Source organism: Pagrus major, chromosome 22, assembly GCF_040436345.1.
Source record: "Pagrus major chromosome 22, Pma_NU_1.0".
Taxonomy (NCBI): domain Eukaryota; kingdom Metazoa; phylum Chordata; class Actinopteri; order Spariformes; family Sparidae; genus Pagrus; species Pagrus major.
Window position 1 is genome coordinate 13,656,101 of NC_133236.1, and position 22,836 is coordinate 13,678,936.

At 40.2% G+C, this 22,836-nt stretch overlaps 1 protein-coding gene across 1 annotated transcript in view; it reads left to right on the forward strand.

Moving 5' to 3' along the window:
- The window catches only part of ryr3 (ryanodine receptor 3), a 126,041-nt gene that overhangs the window by 25,390 nt on the left and 77,815 nt on the right, over nt 1-22,836 (forward strand). Inside the window, exons 4-13 of the mRNA XM_073492379.1 lie at nt 10,319-10,393; nt 10,878-10,956; nt 11,270-11,382; nt 14,271-14,370; nt 14,651-14,744; nt 15,555-15,629; nt 17,283-17,439; nt 19,359-19,523; nt 21,335-21,456; nt 21,544-21,724. Coding sequence (XP_073348480.1) covers nt 10,319-10,393; nt 10,878-10,956; nt 11,270-11,382; nt 14,271-14,370; nt 14,651-14,744; nt 15,555-15,629; nt 17,283-17,439; nt 19,359-19,523; nt 21,335-21,456; nt 21,544-21,724 — 1,161 coding nt within the window. The remainder of the gene's footprint in view (nt 1-10,318; nt 10,394-10,877; nt 10,957-11,269; nt 11,383-14,270; nt 14,371-14,650; nt 14,745-15,554; nt 15,630-17,282; nt 17,440-19,358; nt 19,524-21,334; nt 21,457-21,543; nt 21,725-22,836) is intronic.

Genomic DNA, 22,836 nt, shown 5'->3' on the forward strand with positions numbered 1-22,836 from the left:
TCATGCTCTATTTCTGTGATATTGCTTTTTATATGGACTGGGCCTGAGATGAATGTAACAGAATGATGCTCTTCACAACTGTTTTTTTTATTTTGTTAACATAATTTAGCGAAAGGGATATTGAGTGAAGAAAAGCCTTCACTGGCAGAGCAGTCACACTACTGGAAATACAGCAACACTGACTCTGTTTAGACGGCTCAAAACTGGGCTGGAAACACTTCAGGCATTTTTAAAGGCCATTCTATCAAAGCCAAGTCGAGCCATGATGCATTCAAATGCTGTCAGACTTTTCGGGAATAGAACATTTGCAGAAGAAAGCAACATTTCAAACCTCCTTTAATGTCAGACTGGGATATCAAATATTCTGTAGATGGAGATTACTTTGTGAAGGTGAAAATCTTCCGTGTTGGATGTCCCAGTTCACCACTTGGAGAAAAGTGAATCTGATGTACACATAAATATTTCATGAACCTGCAAAAAAGAGGAAGTCAGTCATTTTGAATTCAAAGACTCAAAAATTAAAAAATATGCAATAGTTCTCCTCATGACCTGTAAACACACTTTAATGTGTTAAATGATATGTGAAAAAAGTAGTATAAAGCCATTTGTGGCTCCAGAAAAAGCTTAATGTAATCTGATAAATTGCCTCCATCACCGTGTAAAATTGGTGGAGTCAAGAAATGCAACCATGTAGTTTTGGGGAAGAAATTTTAAGTAGATAAAAATCTTCATTGACTGATTTTGTTTTATGCCTGAACAAACTAAATAAAAAAACTCTCTTTGTTTTCTTGACTGTATAAACACAATTTCATACGGTTTGGATACGGGTTGGACAAAAATAAATATTTCTGAGTTTGTATTATTACCTCATTAATAGTGTAAACAGAGTTTGAATTTCTTCTCCAAAACTACTTTGCTTACCTTAAATATCAACTTGTCACATTATGAAAATACTTTTTTACTAAAAGTAACTTTTGAGTACTTTGAAGTTACAAACCAAATCAACCAGACTACAAAAAATGTAAGGTATCGCCACACAAAGAAATATGGTCAACAAAAAGTTAGACTTTTTTTTCCCTATGAGGAAAAAATATTTTAAAAAAATAATGCAACATCATCTGTTTGCATTCCCTCTGTATGGGGGGCTTTTATTTTGAAGGTCTGGCCATTTGCAGTTAAATGTAAAGCGTTTTTAGCTTGTGTAAAAATATGGAAAGTTAAACACTTTGATAAGGAGGACATAAGAGAGAACATCTTGTAACAACTGTATTCTTGTAATAACTGTAATGGCTCCAAGTACTCTAATGTATTGCCCATAAAAAATGTGTGCGAATGGAAGAATTTAACAAGCAGAAACAGGCTTCCTTCAGGCTCAGCACTGCATAAGGTTGCCAGATCCAAGATATCTAAACTGACAAATGCTTAATTACTCTGTTTCAGCAGTAAAGTTTGATTTTGATAAGTGAATACATTAAAAATCGATAAGTAGGTTGGATCAAATCCCAGCAGTGTTCCAAGCCACCTCGCAATACTCTCAACTACTTTAACACCAAGAACTGCGATTGAATCCTAAATAGGAGCTGTCTCTTTTCATTCCCTGCAACACATCCCCTGTTCTGCAAAAAGCGATCAAGAAGGCTTTGATAATGAAAGGCCGCCGGGAGGTCAAAGGAAGGAGGGGAAATTATCTGTGAGTGCTCTGCTGCATCCACGGCCTCCTTTCTCCTCAACCTCCGCTTTCTTGATTTACGCTAAACAGTTCGAGCCCCCTCCGTCCCGGCTCCGCTCCAGCTCACTTGGCGTGTTTATTAGAGCAGGTAAGTAATCTTTGATTGGGCAGACGCTCCGCAGTGCCACGGGGGTGTCATCGACGGCAATGAAGCCAATCCGGCTGACTACGTGTGGTCTGTAAACCGCTGTCAGATGCTCATATTCACTCATGCTGCTGCGCTCTAACAGTCATTTCATGTGTCATTTAATTTCATCACGCAGCACTTCTACACCCAGAGGGGACAGTCAAGACATGGGAGGGGATGGCATCATCACTCCTGTTTGGATGAAATGTTGAGCCCTTTCCTCCGTATATGTTTTGGGGAAAAACTAAGAGAAAACAGTGCTTTACTCTTGAATAGATCCTAGCATTACTTTCGGATAAACGAACCGCTGCATACGAGAAATTGCTCGTCAGCGGTGACGTTTTTTCATCACTGTTCCTAGTGGGTACACGTGGTCTGTTGCTTGAAAGGATTCCTCAATTAATTGGTGCTTGACAGACCACTGGTATCTAGGAACAGAGATGACATGGTAGCATGAATCATTGTGGAGTACAGCTGCAGCCCGAGCACCAGACAGCATCACGGCGCTATCTGCAAGATGAATTGAGTACAAAATCCCACAATACTAATGCAAGATAGCCCCAATTGTGTGTGTGTTGTGCTGGGTGTCTCTGGCTACCACTGTACTTTTATGCACAACACAGCCTTCTGGCACAGATGGTCCTTTAAGTGTCTTATTTTGTGTACCGCTTGGGTCCTCTCCACTGGTGATTCAGGCCTGCATTCTTATTAGCCTGGGTAGCAGATTTGTTTTGTGCTCAGCAGTGCAACATTGTTGGCTGGCCTTGTTTGGCAAGACAACATGATGTTGGCTAGAATACAAACTCTCTGGTAGCAAGGCTAATAAATCACCCTCCTCTTCGATTTTCCACTGAAAGGGCCCATTTCTACGGTGGCCCTGAGAGCTCAACGCACTGCAAGCTTAAGAGATCACACGCAAACCGACGAAACACAAGCAAATTTAAGGAAGCATCTTCATCAATTTTACAACACATTAAGTAGCGCTTAAAAAACAGGCTGTTAATACTGATGACACAAGACATAAAGCGCAGCAAATACAGAAAAAGACAACAGAGGTGTTTCCAGAGTGCTGAACACGGCTTCCACACACTTGTTGTTGCTACTGTGTGATGTGTCAAAGGTGATGTTATCTCATTATCATTGACGCATACAAGATGGATGACATGTCTCCACTTCCACTTACAAAATAAAGACGTAATTTGGAGCCAGATTTTGCTCACTAGTGGAGCTGCAGTATTGAGTTCCCACCTTCTCAGTCACGAACAGGGAGCAGCTGTCAATCATGATGTTTCACACCATTTTTATGGCATCAAATAAAAGTGATAATAACTACCTAAAATGACAGAAACAGTCTTTAGGAAAATGTATCTGACCTTTTACTTAGGGTTTTAGTTCCACCCATGTCCCATCTGCCAACATTGTAAACGTCTGGATTTATGATCTATACCGCAGCCAGCCAGCAGGGGGCAATCAAGATGTTTTGGCTTCACTTATGAAGACTCATGTCATGTCGTCTTCTTTATATATATCAATTCTCAATTGTTACAGTGCTTGACTTAATGTTGTCAAAACAGAAATGACACCAAAATATAGATACCTCAGGACATTTCTGTTCTAACTAGAGAGGCACTCAGTAGAGCGCATACCTCCGCTAAGGCCCAAAAGTCCCCTAAGGCTAATCCAATATAAAACTAAACATAATTATATATGGTTCTGCATCAAATTGTACTTACGTACAGATACCAGCCACCTAATTACACCTGATGTTTTTCATCAAGACCCATGGATTAATCCCTGAGAAATAAATGAAAATGTAATTTATCTGGATCTGCACCAAAAGTTAATGGGCTCTATTCTGGGCAGAGACCCACCCTCCATCCAAGTTTTGTGGAAATCTGTGCAGTAGTTTTTGTGTATTCCTGCTGACAAACCAACTAACCGACAAATGGACACGGGTGAAAACCCAACCTCATTGGCGAAGGTAATAATGCTGATATGTTTATTTTGCGAGCTACTGGTTGTAAAGTAATAAGTAAAGTTTAATATCTTAAACACAAAATCTCCTCAGAAATCAATGTAACGACGGATACAATTCTGCTTTTTGGCTCTGTAACGTCCTGCGAGGTGCTTCCAGGAGTCTTTTCCCCACGCACGCATCGAGTCGAGCAGTAGCGGAAGTCAGTACAGGACATAAACATAAAAGGATGATACTTGGAACTGCCTTCAATTAAAAACCTTGGTAACAAGTGTGTCTAAGTATTGTTCAGCACTCCTCTGAAAACACTTCCATTATCTGTTTCTGTGTTTGCAGCGTGTTTCTGTGTTGTGTTGTGTTGTCTGTATTTGCAGTGTTTTCCCTGTGCTGCTGTGTGTGTTGTCAAATGGATGATTTGCTCGTGTTTTGTCTAATTGTATGTTTTCTTAAGTTGCAGTGCGTCGAGCTCTCAGGGCCGCCAAACATTTCTCCCTTCTGTTGCTCTCAGATTTGTGTAATCGACTGCCTTACACCCCAATAACACATTCTTTTCATTTGTATTTGTGTGTTACTAGAGTGCCGACCATGACAAATGGGTAGGTCCATCAGTTCGTTCATCCATCATGTTGTCAGTGTGCATGACAAACTGCCAAACGAAAGGGTTGTACTTTCCGCACTTTCACTTGAAGTGACGCCCATTTCTCGATTGCCATAAAAGCTGCATTTACAGCGTGTACATCGTTTAGTTTAAAAGTCCATGGCAGTTGCCGCATTGTGGGGAGATATTAAGCTAATGGTAATACATTTAAATGTTTCCACCTCACCACATTTTGTGAAAATGGATATTAAAAAATACATTTATCTCTGTGTAGACTCCCTCTGGATAGTAAATTATGCTTTCACCTCACCGTAGCTCAACTTCTTCTCTTTCCCTCAGACAGTCTGGAGACATTCAATTAGCCTGTCACAGATGTCTCTGAGCTTTAAATTATGGCAATCTTGAAATAGACATTCATTGGTGCCGTCACCTTGTGCACGAGTCAAATGTGTTGCCTCGCCTCTGAAGACTACTTTGTGTGCAAGCACTTTCAAGTGATGGTGTCTGCGACTCATCTGCTTAAGCTATTCATTATCCCTTTTTTGCTTTCAATGCAATAAGATTCAAGCCTTAGTCAGTTACCTAAGATAGTAATGAGCTCTCATAAATTATCTAATTTACGGGATTGAAATAAAAGGATCTGAAACCCCACACGTTGGCAGGAAACTCACTTTGTGGTTTGGGTGTGCTGCTCTGTTTTCTCTGGGTTTGGTCTCTAACATCGATTCGTTTTAAGGGTATTGACACGAGGAAATGTCCTGAAATCAGTTTTGATTTCTGAGTGTTCACATGCGCTACTGTTGAGCAAAGCTGCCGTAGACGATCCAAGGATTATTCATCTTTTACTTCATACAACTCGACACATCAGACTGCCAACATCCTAAACTTTTTAATGTTTTTTTTAAACATCCTCCACCTTTAGTTTGGACTTTTTGAATAACATGGCCGAAAGGATGGATGGTGACAGTTTTCTTTTCTTCCAACTGTCACATATTACACATCGTCCTATGTATGAGTGTTGTGGAGCTAATGTAAAGCATATGGAGCACAATCTCTGTCTCATTAAACAAATCATTTGAAGGACGGGGCATTAAATATGTACATGAGCATCAATTTATCAGATGGTACTTAGCAAATGAGTCTGGCATTACTCCCTCCTTCACGGACTTGAAAAATTGATTAGTGTGCTCTTTTTCCATGCTCAGGCTGTTCTATATAAGATAAGCTACTGAATATATGAAGTAGACATTTAGTGAAATTACTTAGTCATGGTTTGGTGTAATGGCTCTGTAAAGGCGTTGGCTAAGAGGAAACAAGACAAACAGGCAGGAAAGTTAAAGACCAGCCACCAAAATCATCCATGTGTTATGTATATGTATTGTATATTGTGGTATGAAAATGGAAGATTATCATACTGTGTACATTTGCTTATCTATGGTATTGAATTCTACTGTATTAATGTAATTAAAAAAATAGTTTTTGTCGGGACAAAATATTTTGTGAAATTATAATAAAGCATGTGTTTTCATCCTATTGAGAGTCATTATAACTGATGACGACAATAACAATAATAATAATAATAATAATGATAATAATGATAATAATTAATAATACATTGCAAAATACTACTACTACTGTATGCTGTGATATTTTATTGGGGTGGTTATCATACCGTTACAACTCTAGTTAGCAGTAACTCTGATCTCCTTGGTCTTTGAGGAATATAAGGAGCTTATATGCACTGTAAAAAAAAACTTGATTTATTGATAATGGAAATAATAAATGGTTTCATTATTAGCTGTAGGTTAATGTGTTAGTTTTACTCGGGTAACAGTTGCAGTGGACCATTGGACAACTTGCTGTCATTGGTGGAAGGCGACTAGTAAATTTACTCAAGTGCTGGACCTAAGTTTGGTTTGAGGCTACTTGTAATTTTCTGCAACTTTTATACTTCTATTCCATGAACATTAAGAGGCGAATACTGTACTTTTAAATCCACTATATTTAGTGTTACTAGTTACTTTAAGGATTGAGATTAGTCCTTCAAAATATAATCACAGAAAGATTTTTTATGTATTATAGGTTAAGATAATTATTGATCCCTTGGGGTGGATTCAAGCACTAACCAGCCTGATGTATGTCATAATTAAAATTAGCCCCACCTTAACCAGCTGCAACATCACATAAAAGTAATGTACACAGGACTGCATCACTGATTATGAGCCAAGAGCATACATTATTCCAAAATGGGCTTTTCACTCTAAAGAGTACTTTAACTTTTGAGAGTTAGAAATTTAAGCTCAGAATTTTAATATTTACAATATAGATGAGGTTATAAAACAAACTCAGAAATATAAATGTTTTCCATAACTGAATAAACAAGCTGTTCTCAGAGGAAAATAAGGTCCACAGAGACACTGTTTGAAGCTAGAAGGGTGGCAGGGTCCGCCAAATATAAACAGAGTAAAACAGTATGAAACTGTGTTGTCCTTTAAGGTCAGTTTGTTTATTCAGTCATGAAAACAAAGAGAGTTTGTTTATTCAGTTTATTTAGACAAAAGATTCAGTCAATGAAGATCTTTCTCTTCTGATTAAAATGTTGTCCCCAAAACTACATAGTGCTCCTTTAACGTTCATCCAGCGAAGAAGAAAGAAGCTGCGTCAAGATGGCTGACAGTGACACTAGGATAGACTTCAAGCAGTTGATAACGTTGGTCTATTAAGCCTCAAACGTTAAATTTTTGTTTTTCTCTTTTTGAGAGGTGTTGGTCTAACCTTATGCTAATCAATCAGTCAAACCTGTATTTATAAAGCACCTTTCACACGAATCAAATTGCAATTCTAATTGCTTTAGAAGAGATTGAAAAAACACGATATATAAAGAAAACATAAACAGGTTTAGAGACTAACGCACACCACCTGCAATAAAATGAATAGTTAAAATAATAAAAGATATAGAATAAAACATAAAAACAAGCAATAAAATAAAAGATAAAGATAAAATATTACATGTAGAGTGGTCTTTAATATTTCTTCAAGCTACCCTCAATGATGTAAATGGGAAAGTGAGCAGGAAGTATATTAGGTAGTGTTACACCTATTTTTAGTTAGGTGTTAACCTAAACTGGCAACAGTGAGAGCTTCAGCCATAAATCACTTATCAATTGTCGCTGAGACGTTTACAGTCACCCACCTGTCCTCTGGTGCTTTTGTTTTCTGAATATTTGCTCTGAAAGCTTATGATGGCTGCTTCACTCTAACTTAAAAGCATAAATATGACATATGCTTCAGGGCTTCGTCTTTATGACTTAACTTTGCTCGTATCCAAATATTAGGCTATACAGTGTCTGCTAGGGTGTCGGAGCCAGAAATCTACCATGACACAAAGGATGATTTTGGTGTCTAGCCATGTCTTCATAGCAACACATGACGTCGACGTCTGAGCCCATTAAACTTCCAAAAACCTGTAGTATTTATCTAAGACACAACTAATTGTACACACTTACACAAACATGCATGCACACCCCACCACACAAACGTCTCTGTCTTTGTTTCTGACTCGAATGCACTCCCAGTAGAAAGCTGTTTACGATACAGTACTTAAAGCTGGGAGGGCACCACACCAAAGGTCACAGTTCCTGGCAGTGATGTGTCAGCACGACAGCAGGCCTGAAATACAGGCTGGCTCGCTCTCTGTAACCCCTCCCTCGCTCCCAGCTGTTGCAGGATACTCTTCCCATTTTTCTTTTGATCGACCCCTGTTTCCTTTTTTGTCTGTCCATCTGGGAGAGACTCTGTGGCCAAAAGAGAATTAGCTCGGGGGGTCATATTCAGGAGACAGTTGGGAGTTCCCTGTGGGTCAGTTTAAATGTGACCTCGCGAGCAAACACACAAATTAACAACCAGACAAGAAAGAGGATAGCCTCCGTGTATTGCTTATTGGATAAACACTGCAGTGTGCATCACGCTGGTTAGCACAGCTCCGGTCCTGGGCTCGGTCTCAGCTGTTTCTATGAGGAGTTTAGATATTATTCATCACCTCAAAAGACATTAGGATGAGGATAGAGTGTATACAGTATCTAAAGCCATAATGATGAAAACATCCACTGTGACTATCAGAAATATGTATGAGAATTAGTGATGTTTCCTAATGACTTTAATGGAAGTTTGAACATTAATTAAAAAATAAAAGTATTAAAACACACTGGGTACAGTTTAATCTAAAAGGTTAACCATTATCCGAAAAGATCTATCCGAAACATTGTGTATATTACGTCTTGGATGCAACAGTTAACTGTCGTTATTAACACTAGTAAATAATGCTCCTTTTTTCTAAAGATACACAACGTATGACCAGGAAGATATGACATTTTAGTGCCAGTTATATCAATATGCAATTTAAACGTGTACATTATAGGTGCACTATGTATTTTTGGGGAAGACATTTTATTCAGAAGAGAAAGATCTTCATTGACTGATATATTTTTTTTTTTTATGCAAACTGAATAAACAAACTCTTTGTTTTCATGACTGAATAAACAAACTGACCTTAAATGACAACACAGTTTCATACTGTTTTACTTTGTTTATACATGGCGGACCCTGCCACCTTTCTAGCTTCAAGCAGTGTTCTGGGACCTTATTTTCCTCTGAGAACAGCTTGTTTATCAAGTTATGGAAAAAATAAATGTTATTACCTCATTAATATTGTAAAATTCTGAGTGTGAATTTCCTCTCCAAAACTACATAGTGCCCCTTTTTAATAAAAAATAATAAGTGTAACCAACTAGTATTTCTGGTGCTTACTATTGAGGGTAGGAAAATTTACTCAACTAGTCAGTTAACCTTGACTACCTACTATGATTCAATAAATCCAAAGTTTAAACGGAATAAAACTGAACAAATCTTTTAATAAACTATCAGAAATTTATTAGAGCCTTCTAATGGAAAGTGTGCGATACACAGACTAAGTTAAGGTTGTTTTGATACTGATTTTGGTATCGTATGAGCCTCAGATACTGTCTAAAATACTGAGACCGGTATCTGCGAGTACACAAGTCTGTGCACTGATACGATACCACATAATTTATTGATTAGAAATGGGACTCTACTAATCCCCAGCTGTGACCCCTACACCTGTATGCAACCTAACAGATTTTTAAGTAACCAATATACATAATAATATGTAGTAAGTGTCTTGTGTCATGATTTTATGCACTAGTATTGTATCAGTACTCAGTGCAGGTATTGGAATAAATGTTTTATTGATACATCCTCGACTTAATTATGAGTCTTTAAGATCCACTGATTTCAAAGTGTACCACGGTCACATCTGTAGTGTTTATCCTGTTCGCAATGCCAAAATTCTGATAAAAGTTGTTGATGCAGGGATGGTTAAGACTTGTGTTCCCCTCTCTTTTATTTTCTTCTGCCGCTAGAGGTTGATTAAAAAGGTGAGTAAAATTTTCTTTATTCACCAAAGTGGTGGAGAAGAAATCATATCTTTTATTCTTTTCTGCTTTCTCACATTTCCTCATTGTGATCCAGTGCGTCACAATTATTCTTGTCTGTCACAAGAATGTCTTTTGAGTGTGGTACTGTACATGTATGTGTTTGTTGGATTGTGTGTGTGTTTCCTTTCCACTTTTCTTTGTCTGTCTCCTGCTTGCACTTGGAATGGAGGTCCCAAGTTGATGATACTTTATCCATTCAGTCCCATGCATTTCACCCACACAGGGTCGAAAGCAGAGGAAACTCAACTTAACTGAAACTTAACTGAATATCTGAAAAAGAGGTTACTAACTCAGACTATAGATACCACGTGTCAAACCTGACAGCGTCCAGAGGTCAAGGATACTTCATGATGTTAATCTGTGTATTTCCTGACAGGCGGGTCAGGGGGGTGGACACCGGACCCTGCTCTACGGTCATGCCATCCTCCTTCGCCACTCCTTCAGTGATATGGTAAGTACCATCAATGCAGTTTGATGATTGTCCAGTAAAGGTTGTGCTTATTGAAATATGTGAAATAACACATATATGTACACATAAATGCAGTATATATACAGTACTTATATACTTATGACACAAATTTGTCGGAATAACAGATTAAAAAACTCAAAAGGGATTCAATTTTATAACTGGATGAAACAAAGAAAAGCTGCAGATCTTCACATTTTCAGGAACTGAAACTAAGTGATGTTTTGTATGTTTTACTTAAACGTATGAAAGCAACCTTTAACTGCTTATGAAACAGTCTCAATTTAGTACCGATGCCTCTATATGACCTACATAAGCAAACAACACCCTCAGCAAGAAGACTGGGTTTTTCTACATAATTATTCTTGATGCCTGTCACCGGGTCAGATTCTGCAAATTAAACCTACTTTTTATGGATGATTTCTGCTCTCAGCTTGTATGAGACACTGACTCATTTTTCATTCTCCAGTACCTGACCTGTTTGAAGACTTCAAGGTCTATGACAGACAAGCTGTCATTCGATGTCGGACTACAAGAAGATTCAGTCGGTACAGTATGACTAACAGGCACTTTACAGAGTTCACTTGGCTTTCCGTTGCTTTTTAATCGAATTCAGCCCTCCTGAGTGGCCACTTCAGGTCGACCTAACCTTGACACGGAATCAATGGCCAATGGAGAAATACTGTTAACTGTGTTCTGTGCTACGTTTGACATATGAACTACAGAAATGCTTGGGGCCATTTGTCAAGTGGGAACGATACTTCAACTGCTACTTCAGTCTTTCTCAGATGATGGCTATTTTTATGCTTTTTGCCACTCAGAGTAGCTTTAAATGTACGAGTAATGCGTTCGTGTCAACAGGAGAGGCCTGCTGGTGGACCATTCACCCTGCGTCCAAGCAGAGATCTGAAGGAGAGAAAGTCCGCATCGGAGACGACCTGATCCTTGTCAGTGTGTCGACGGAGAGATACCTGGTAGGTCAAGTCCAGCACAGCTGATCCTCTCAAACTGACTTATCACTGAAAGGAAAATGAGATGGTGAGATAGTGAAATCAATATTTTTTGTTGGAGCCGCAGAGGTTTAGCACAAAGATTCCGATGCACGCCATCACATTTTAGAAAGAAGATGCATTTTTTTTAAGACGATGGGCTAATTGCATCTCAGACCATTTCCATTAAATCAGCAGCCTTCCTCTTTGTCTCTCATTTCCATATAAGAGGTTTTTTCTCTTATGAATATTTACAATTTTTCAGACTGGATACATCAGATACAGCCTCTCGTCTCTGATGCTCGCTGTATCATCTCTCATTTCCCCTTTGTCTGGTTTGCTCGTCAGATCTCGCTCCATTCAGATTTTCTCTGCTGTTGTTTTGGGGGCTTTTTTTTTTTTTTTTTATTTCTCTGCCAAATGTTTTCATGTCAGAACAGAATTGTTTGCCCCTAAACTGGAGCTGGAGTTCAGAGGCAGACAACACAGCACATTTTGGAGATTATTCGCCCCACATAGCTGGAGTTATCTGCTTTGGTTCACTGTCTGTCTCAAAAAGGCACTCTGGAAAGTTTCATAGCCGTCGGATAGCTCTGATACCTGTCTCACTCCAGCCAACTTCAGAGTGACACGGCAATTCAAGGGGAAACCTTTGAAACTTTACGCTGCTATCTGTAATGGAAATCTGATTACTCGTAAAGCCCTCCTGTGCAGTTGTCTTTTTAAAAATGATTTTTTTGGCAAGGCATCCATCTGACTGATGAGCTTAGAGTTAATGCTGTCTTCCTTATGCAGAGCTATACACCCGACCTCAATTAACTTACTAGGTAAAGTGAGGGGAGAGGGAGAGGCAGAGGCAGAGGCAGAGAGAGGGATGGAAGAGAGGAGGGGACAGGGACGTGCCACGCATCGGCGAGTGAGCAGCGCTGTCTGCTTGTAGCTACTCTGGCCCTTCAGGGAGGGAAATGTGCAATTAAAGCAAAGCTGGCAAAGAGCCAGACTCCCATCTCCTCCGATGGGAAGTCTTCACCTGATTCGGCCCGACAGAACCACAGCTTTTGAAGGATGAGACACATCAGAAATTCAGGCAAAAAGCAATCAGTGTTGTGACATTACTGTGAACAATCACAGAGGCAGTGAAACAGTCCTTTTAGGACCGAGGCATCCAGTTAGGCTGAAATGTCAGCAGTTTTACTTTGCTCTGCATCAGGTTTTTAAGTAGAGCTGCAACTAACTATTACCTTAAAGGAGACTTACTACGCTTTTTTTCCTTTCCTTTTTCCTTCTTTTACAGAGAAACTTGTGCATGTAAAAGATCTTGAAAGTTAAAAAGACCAAAGTCCTCACCAACAGGAGCTCCTCTCTCCCACAGTCCCACCTTTTAATTCTATGACTTCTTGACATTGCGCTACGTCAGCGTGTCATAACTTTGCATATTTTCTTCCTAGCAGCTAGTTTGGCACCTAAGAGTTAATTCAGCACAGCTGCTCTGTGTTGTAAGTGGTGCTCGTTCAGGCATGTGTGCACTGACCAATCAGAGCAGACTTGGTATTCGGAAGGAGGGCCTTAAAGAGACGGGAGCTAAAACAGAGCATTTCAGGCAGAGGGGGAATACATGTAAGGCTGGACAATATGAGGAATCTGATGTGTTTTTTGAGCATTGTAAACCCATTGCAGAAGTAACCCGAAACAAAAATATGAAAATGTTTCCTTTAATTGTTTATTAATCTTTCGATTATATTCTTGATTAATTAGTTATTTGGGCTATAAAATGTCAGAAAATGGTGAAAAATGTCATTAAATGTTACCGAAGTTCAGGAAGATGACCTCGAATGTCTTTTTTTGTCATTACTGTTGTAGAGGAGTAAAGAAACCAGAAACTTTAAATTGATTAATCCTTGCAGCTCTATTTTCAACAACAAAATGACTGATATCCAAAGAAAAATTATTGTGGCAGATATTGACTGCGGTACGGGTCAGGATTGTAGTGGCAATGCTCATTTTTGCATTTAAATTTCACTGAAAAAATACAAAAATATGAATAATGTGATTTTTGCTGGGGTTTCTACCAAATGAGCATGTTTCCATACGTCTGGAGAATATGATTTGTAGGCCTGGGGCATCTCTGCTGCACCGCAGTGCTTCATTTATAATGGTATGTTGTGACACATTTTAACTTTATCAAAAAATTGCAGCTCCTGCTGCTTGGATATTACACTTGCCCATGTTGTGATTTCAATAACACTTTGATTGATTGTTCAGCCCAGCTTCGTACAGCTTTAATCCACACAATATTTTTTATGCACTGCTCTCCATCAATCCATATCATCTGTCAACACACAGGAAAGGTTGCACTGAATTACTTGGTATTCTGGACATTTTTGAATCACCAACACAGAGTAATAAAAACACTTAATGGATGGTTATATTTGGCCCTGTAATGATGTAAAATTACAGATTTTTTTAGAGGAGTTCAGTGAGTTGAAACGAGATGTACCACATTAACATGTATCTGGGAGGATGTAGCTGAAGGCTCGGATCATTTCGAGCTTTCACTCGACTCTGAATCCTGCCTGTAGGGACATGTCAGTCCTGCCAGTCTGTCTGCTGGAAGGAAATATTGTAAAAGGATTATCTGGACATAGCTGCATAGAGAAACATTGGTGCAGCTGTGCCCTTTCGCCCTCAGCGTTAAAACACTGTTTGGCAGCTCCAGAGGAGAGACACAAAGTTATTTTAATCTCTTTTCAATCCCAACACTGGGACATCTCCCTTCTCTGTGCAGCACTGCTGAATCTCAGTGTTTGCCTACGTTTCCCTCTCGCTAACCCTTTGCTGTCTAAAGCCACGTGTAACCTGCTTCTCTTTTGCAGCACCTCTCCATCGCTAATGGCAGCTCTCAGGTGGATGCCTCCTTCATGCAGACCCTGTGGAACATCCAGCCTACCTGCTCTTCAGGCAACATGGCTGTAGGCAAGTTCATGACCGCAGAAACCAAAATAACAACCTCCAACCTCCACTTGAATGCATTTTGAAAATTGTTTTCATAAAATAGTGTGGCTCTCTTCTGGCCAGTTTAAGAGGAAAAAACCCAACTAAGTTAAAGATGAAACTCACATGATGATATTTGCAGAGAATAGTTACCAAGTGTTCTGGATGTCGTAGTTTTTATATGATTCCATGACATCAACAAAGATAAACATATTGAGGGTCTTGTAACACAATGTTTGTCGTCGTTGTGTGTTATTTTTAGGGTTTTTGATTGGTGGACATGTGATGCGTCTTTGTCACGGTCACGATGAGAGCTTGACCATCCCAGGAGCAGACAAGAGTGAGGAGGAGCAGAGGTTGGTGTATCTCAGTAGTTCCAAGATCATGTTTTGATCTGTTCAGCAATACTGTATCTATCAAGGAATCAAGGCTTTGAAAATAGACATAAATAGACATTTGTATATTTTGTGCGAGAATAGAAATGCACTGAGAAGTTTCATTATGAGAACTAGCAGAGTTTACAGATGCACGCTGTGTTACAGTACACTGATGGCAGAAAAGTGCAGACGACACACATGCATTATTGATAATTGAAGCCTATGTCTTTTAAATTGTGGTCTGTGTGTGTCTGTAAACCCTGCTAATTTCTCAGTGTTGTAACAGTAAATAAACTTGATCTGTGTCTCAAATACACTGTATGAAGGATGAAGGTGGTATATGAATGCGTGGGAAGCCGGGTCAGATCCTTTCAGTGTCCACTTCTGGGATAATTTTTGGCAGGAATTGAGTTTTAGTAAGCAAACGGATCATCCTTCAGTGTGAAATGCTTAGATAACCTTGAACTCCTCCCATCATAAGAAGTGTTGTTTTAAGCTGACAATGACCTCTGATCCCCCCCTGTCCTGTGTTTTTTTCTCCTTCCAGAATCAGTATTACAAAAAAACAAATTATGTCTTCTATCAGACTAAGAGATAAAGTATTTAAAATGCATACAGTATGTACTAGAGCCCATGTCATTTGGGAGCAGTGACACTTCATCAAAATGAATGGTATTCCCTGTGCCACAAATGTAGCAGGAGCAGAATCTCTTCAAGCACTTTATTCCCACTGTGACCTGAAAGACTCAGAAATAACAGTAGTCCCCTCTTGTGTCTTTTTGCCTTCAGGATAGTAAACTATGAAGCGGGGAAAGGAGCGTCAAAAGCCCGCTCGCTTTGGAGACTGGAGCCCCTCAGGATCAGGTGAGATCAGACCCAAATACACACATAGTGAATAAATACACTTCGGCAAGTCAGCAATGTAAAACCCTGACATAGATTTCTCCCAGAAATACAGAGAAGAGCTGTCTTTGAGGGAGATCTCTTTATGAAGAGTAGCAAGAAATGTCATAGCTACTATACTGTAGGTTATATATAAACCTCCCCTCCCTCCACTCTGAACTGTCGCTACCAATTAGTCTACAGAGTCCTTCAGCAGGTGAGGTTCTGTTTACCATCCCTTTCGATCTGCTTCTCTGTCTCCGTCTATCACCCTCCCTCTGCTTCCCTTTCTTTAACCGGCCACCCACGCAATTTCTCTCCAGTCACATCGTCTGCCGATTCTCACTGGGACTGCCTGTCAAAGTCTGTACACTTTGAAATGGCACAGGTGCATCTATTAGGGCTCATGTTTTCCTTCTCAGCTCAGGGAGAAATTTTAAACAGTATTTCCACACTGCGTCATCCGTATGAGTGGAAGCTGAGCTCCACTGACAGTGACGATGTTGAACTTTATCTATTTCACCGCTGACATTCTTATTTCACTTGCAGATTGGTTTTACAAACTTTTCTAAAATATTCCAATCTGGTGATTTAATCTGCAATGCAGAGTGAAATAGTGTGAGTGTGTGGTTGTGTTGCTAGAAAAACTGCTTATTTTTGAGCCATGAATCAAGCTAATTGCTAATCGGTATATTTCTTTTTTTTTTTTTTTAACTTCTTTTTTTAAATCTAACAATGTAAACAATATAAGCATCCAAAGAAGACAAGACTTGAAATCTGACCTGACTTTTGATGCCAGTGTTTCTTTTTAAATCGGTACTGTTGTTTGTTTGTAGACTTTAGAGTTTAAAAAAAACATTAATATTTCACGTGAAAGAAACAGGCACCAGACAGCAAATTACATCTATTCAGAATGCCATGTGCTTACATGGTTAATGGTAAATTGACTGCGCTTGTCACAGTCACCCATTCACACACACATGCCAGGCAAGGTGGGGTACAGCATCTTGCTCAAGGATGCTTCGACATGAAGCCGGGGGAGCCGGGGATTCGAACCAGTGACCTTCCAATTACTGACAACCCGCTCTGCCTCTTACTGCATTTTCATAATCTTCCATTCTTATCAAAAAATCTAGTTAAAGGTGTCTCTGTAGCTTACACCATGACGAAGGTGCAAAAACTTTAAAAGCACTTTCACCAAAGACAGTGCAGCTTTGAGGAATGACATACATAATTCTTCTGAAATAAAGATGACAGATTTAGGACTCAGTATAGCACATAAACAAGGAGGCAGTTTGTGAACTATGGCATTATAAAGGAAAATGTACTGATGTTCCATTCTGCATTATACAGGGAAAACAAAACCACTCTGTCTTAAAGCTGCAATAAGAAAGGTGTGACTGACAAATTTCAGTACAAAGAAAACAAACAAAATAATTTAGGACTTTGATAACCAGTCCTACTCTGGAGCAGCTCTTCATCTCAGTCAGGGTTTGCCAAAATGAAACTACAGACTCTTTTGCATTAAAAAGACAGAAAACAATCTTATCATCCAGACAGCGCTATTAAAAAGCCAGAGAAGTCTGATAATATTGAAGGCTGAATCCATCAGTGACACCAGTTCTCTGTGTTTAGCTGGAGCAGTAGCCACATTCGCTGGGGTCAGGCCTTCCGACTACGCCACCTCTCTACCGGCCATTACCTGGCCCTGACTGAGGACCGCGGACTGGTCCTGCAGGACAGGGCGAAGTCCGACACCAATGCCACTGCCTTCTGCTTCAGGCCCTCCAAGGTCAGTACTCGCTATCTCTGTGTTAGCATTATTTATTTATTCTATTTTTAAAACCAGCTCTGATGTGCCCCTTGAGCAAGGCAGCTACGCCATCTGAAAGCTGCTCCGGGTGTTGATGTAAATAAATGTTCTTCGTCAACTGACCTCATTAGAAGAGAACTCAAAATATCTTCCCCTGACTACTTCATCAAAGACTCCCGACATGGGTCTGTAAGCTCTTAATGAGCTCATGGCTCGCCACGATGATTTGACCTTTTCACAGCTGCTGAGACAGCACTGTAAATGTTGTCATGTTGTCCGCTGGTCTAACAACCGGCTGGGATGTAGCCATTTTCAATGAGGAATTCAAAAGAAATGTATTAACATCCGGTGTGATGCATTGGGGGCATTTTCAGGGTGCTTCATATTCTTTCATTTGCCTTTGCCCTATTTCTGTTCCTCAATTACAAACCCTCTTTTATCCCACGCTTTGTTTTGAACTCTCTCTCTCAATCCGAGGGCTTGTTAGTTCTTTTGTTTTAATAGTGTGCGCTCCAAAAATAGTCTCACTGCCAAAAATAAGCCAAAGAGAGAGGCACGTGGCTTAGTTAAAATTCTAGCTGAAAGCATGTGTTTTAGTGGTGTCGTTCAGTGGTGCTCAGATATGTTGTTTCTTGTAGCTCCTGCAGGTTTAGATGTAGAATTCATCACAGGAGTGAGACAGTTTTACTGCATTTTTATTTCCTGCCGTCTCGTTTTGATTTCTCATCTTTTTAAAGCTACAAAATGCGTTATTATCTTTTGATAACAGTTGCAGAGCATGCACCTAAATCCATCATCTATCCTTATGAGACCTGGATACTGTCGGCCCTGATACTGATGCTAAATTCACATATTTTGAGCTCATCCAGTTATGGATGGTTTAAAATTTAGAGTGATGCAGGGCTATCGAGTTTGATATTGGATTAGTCTTGATTGAATTAAAGGGGACTGTTGGGTGTTGGTGGAGGTAAGTGCCATTCTAGTTAATTAATAGTTAAGTCTAAATAGTGAAAAATGCTCATCACAATTTCCCAGAGCCCGTCTTCATATGGCTTCTTTTGTCCAACCAACTGTCCAAACCCCAAAGACTCTTCATTTTCTGTCAGAAATGATAAAAAACAGCAGCAAATCCTCACATTTTGACATAAAAAAATCAGCCAAAACGACTAATTGATCATCAAACTTGTTGGCTCTGTTGTTGCGTAAGATATCCTACATTATTATCCTGTTATGGCTGCTGCCACATAAACAGCACAGTGCCGTGAGTCACCTTCACAGAGTACCACTGTGTCCCTGTAGATGTCCTTTTATCTACAGTAGGTATGAAATCCTCCTGAGTGCTGCCCACTTTGGAGGCTTTAATTTTCCAACCCACCCCCCTGCTGACAACACAGTGTAACTGTCCTAAGTAATCACTATTCCTGCAGGACACACAGGCTTTCTACTGTGAGTTCATGCTGCTGTGGAAGAATACATACAGAAAGAAACTCTTGTTTTGTACGTACTTCTTCATCTACTCTCACTCCTCCTCCCATTGTACTACCAACCCAGTGCCAGTCGGCTCCTGTATCTAAAAAGGTCAATGCTTTGCCATGTTGAACATTGGCATTAATATGTTCCCTGCTACTTGCTGTCGACTGCAATCAGCTGCATCGCTCCATCTCTGCTGAGCCAGAAATGTAGCAGAGCTAATGAGGCCAGCAGCAACATCCTGGCAGGCCAACGAATGCACTCTCCTCAACCTGCCTCCCTGATTACGATCTAATCATAATATATCTTCGTTTGTCATATTTCAACGCCTGTGTACTCTGCGTGTTTATGTGTGTATGTGCTGCTTTTCTCTCTCTTTGTTTATATTTGGTAATGTGAGTCCGTGCTTCTCAATGTCAACACAACAGGAAAAGGGAGACTTGGGCCCAAAGAGGGACATCGACGGCATGGGAGTGCCAGAGGTCAAGTACGGAGACTCTGTCTGCTTTGTCATGCATGTGGCGACGGGGCTCTGGCTGTCTTACCTGGCGCCTGATGCCAAATCGTCTCGTCTGGGACCCCTGAAGAGAAGGGTAAGTAGGATGCAACTTTTTTTCCACAGCTGACATTTTACTGAATCATTCCACATTATAATGAAATGCATTGAAAAGACTTTCAATTCAGCCATTATAATGAGTGTTATTTCAAATGGAAGACAATAAATGAAAGATGTACAGTGTATGTCTCTATTGGTGTTGAAAGCAACTGTACATAGATATTTTGGTTTACCAACAGTGAGGACTACAGGTGAATACATATAGTTTCCTTTTTAAAGCTGTTGTCACAGCTGTCAATGTTTACAATATAAAAAGCTTCCATTGTCATGTAGTTATTTACATACACGGTACATACAGTATGATATTTTTGTGTATTTGCATAACTGTGGCCAGGTCCACGCAGGTGTTCATGCATTCACATGCACATAACCTCAGTGAGTTAAAAAAGGGGCATGGGAAAATGTTGTCTTTCTGCAAAGTTTGGTCATGCTACGTGAATCCATTTAGAAGTTATTCGCCTTTTTATTGTAGACCACCACCACTGTCACATCCCCTTATAGCCATTTGGCATAAAGGGCTTATCAGCTGTCCGTTGGCTTGTGGTCGACCTTTCCGCAAAATCGTGTGCATCTCTTTAAATCCTTTTTGTGATAAGCCCCTCCTATGGCCACGCCCCCTTTCTATCCAGTTGGCATGAACACACACCTTCACACACACACTTGACCTCCATGCCAGATTTTATCCTCACAGCGGGGTGAGGACATTTTTGTGCAGTTGTAAATACTGGTTTCATTCCAGCCCTGGCTTTTATTATCGCAGTTCACAATTAGTTGTGGTGTTTGGGACACACTCGGAACATGTTGCAGGCTAATAGCTGAAAGTGTCTGTCGCATCATGATGAATCAATCATTGCACCGCTGCATAGTGATACAAATAACTATGTATATGGCCATATACATAGTTATTTGTATCACTATGCATCGGTGCATAGTGGTGTACCATGTTATCTAGCGTCTGTCTACCTGTTTACAGTAAGATCTTGAATGCCTGTCATAGCTCTTCTCAAACACCTCTAAGCCCGTGTTCACAGCAGCAGATAACACCCACTCAAACCAGGGTGTACCCCCCCCATCCACCCGGGCAAATATTCATTTTCCACTCTAATCATTGTCTACCCAGATACTCTTGACGCCTCTACCCTGACACCCACCCCCTGCTGCGCACTTGATGTCGCAACCCATTTAAAATGTGATAATGGGCCGTGTGGAGGGTGACAGTTAGTTTTGGGTGAGACAGGGGGGATTAGGGCGGCACACGAACGCTGCTCATCGCTGGGCACGCCTCCAGGGACATTAAAACGCCAGCTCGTTCTGGCGCCAGGCAGTCCCTGCAGCTTCGGCAGCGTGCCAATGCACCTGATATGTTGGAGGTGATGGTCAGTCTACACGGAGGACCCCCACCCGCCCACCCCACCTCCTCCGTCTTCTTGATTATGCCATTTGATTACAGCGAGTCAGGTTTCACTGAGCTGTCGTGGTGTAAACTCACACTTAGTCACTACGTACTTAAATAGCTTCTCATATAGCCTCGGGATCAATGTCTGTTATCACATTACAGTTCTGTAGGATAATTCCAGATTAATGTTGAGATATGGATGTGATTGTGTATTTATGCAGCTTTCATTAACTCTAGTAGCAGATTAAGTTGTACAGATTTAATCATCCATCTATTTATAACTAAATCTTATAATATATAGATCCATTTTCAAAACTGGCCTCATGAATGTGGTGGTTAGGGTCCTGTTATAGTGATGAAATGCATATTTCTGTGTCTGTGTCCTGGTCTAGGCCTGCCTGCATACTGAGGGCCACATGGACGATGGGCTCATCCTGCAGCGCTGTCAGCATGAGGAGTCTCGGGCTGCTCGCATCATCCGCAACACCACGTTCCTCTTCACCAACTTTATCAAGTAATTACAAGGGGGCTATTCACAAACACATCCGTCTTCTCTGTCAAACAGAGTTTTACACCTTGGTCTTCCATGTCCTTCCCTCAGGGCTTTGGACAGCACTATGGACAGTGAGTCCACGGAGGTTGCCGGGTATGTTGAAGAGGTGCTGCAGACGCTGAACGACCTGATCGAGTACTTCAAACAGCCCGATTCAGAGCTGGAGCACGAGGAGAAACAGTGTCTTCTCCGTTCGCTCATCAAACGTCAAGACCTCTTCAAAGAGGAGGTGAGAGTGGATGATGTGGAGCCTTAAACTTTTGATTGAGTGAATAATTTAACTGCTATCAAGATGGCATTTTAAACCATTTAATGTATGTCACATAGTGCTCTGAATAGCTTTTGTTTGATTGAAATTAAATTACCACTTTATTTAAACTCAAGGAGGTCGTTTTGCCTCTTTTAATGCTGTGGTTATCAAATAAACAGAAGTAATTAATTCACAGTATAAAGATCTGCTGAAAAAGATTTCATTGGAGATTTTGGGAGTAGAGAGATGGCAGGAAGTGATCGGAAAGATGTGGAATGAAATGCAACAAAGGTCCTTAACCGGACCTGTCGCAGCCCATGGTCGGGACCCCCAGACGTAAACCTCAGTGGTGCCCCGGAGGAGAAATTCTAATTGCAAAAAAGCTTTTCCCTGACTAAATTAAAAACAAAGTTTATATATGATTATCATAGTGCCCTTTGTGCATTGTGGCTTCCTTTTATTATGTGCAAGCAAATGTATCCCTTGGGTAATGAAGATCTTAATATTTAATCTTAGGGTCAGATTGAGACCAGAGAGCTGTTGAAGTAATCTAAATTAACCTGGAGCCTAAATTAAGCTATTGTGCAGCTCTTAACTTTAACTGTTCCCTACATTTTCTTCATCAGGATTTGTGATGAGTTTGTATATAAGCTGTGTGCAGCTGTGTAAATAGAAAAGCAAGAAACCATAGGAAGTTGACCCAGATGCAGTCACAGGAGCTGAGGCATTTCAATAATTTAATGTAAAAAAACTCCAACAAAAGACTTACAGGAATGAGGCAGGGAGTTGTCATAAGTCAATAAAGGCAAGCGAATCCAAGTCCAGGACGAAATAGTCAAACTAAAAGAACCAAATAGCTGGAGTGCTCGATGCACAGTATTGGGAAGTATTGGGAAACTTGGGGGAAAAGGGAGCTCAATGACTAAATACATTTGGAAGGGACAATTAACAAGGAACATTTGAAAATAATCAGGGCAGTAGAGTAAAATTTAGAAAATGTAACAGGAAACAACTCAACTAAAAATCAAAACCATGAGAATTTGTTTCCAATCTCTGTAAATACGATCAACAGGTCAATTTTATTCTTCGTC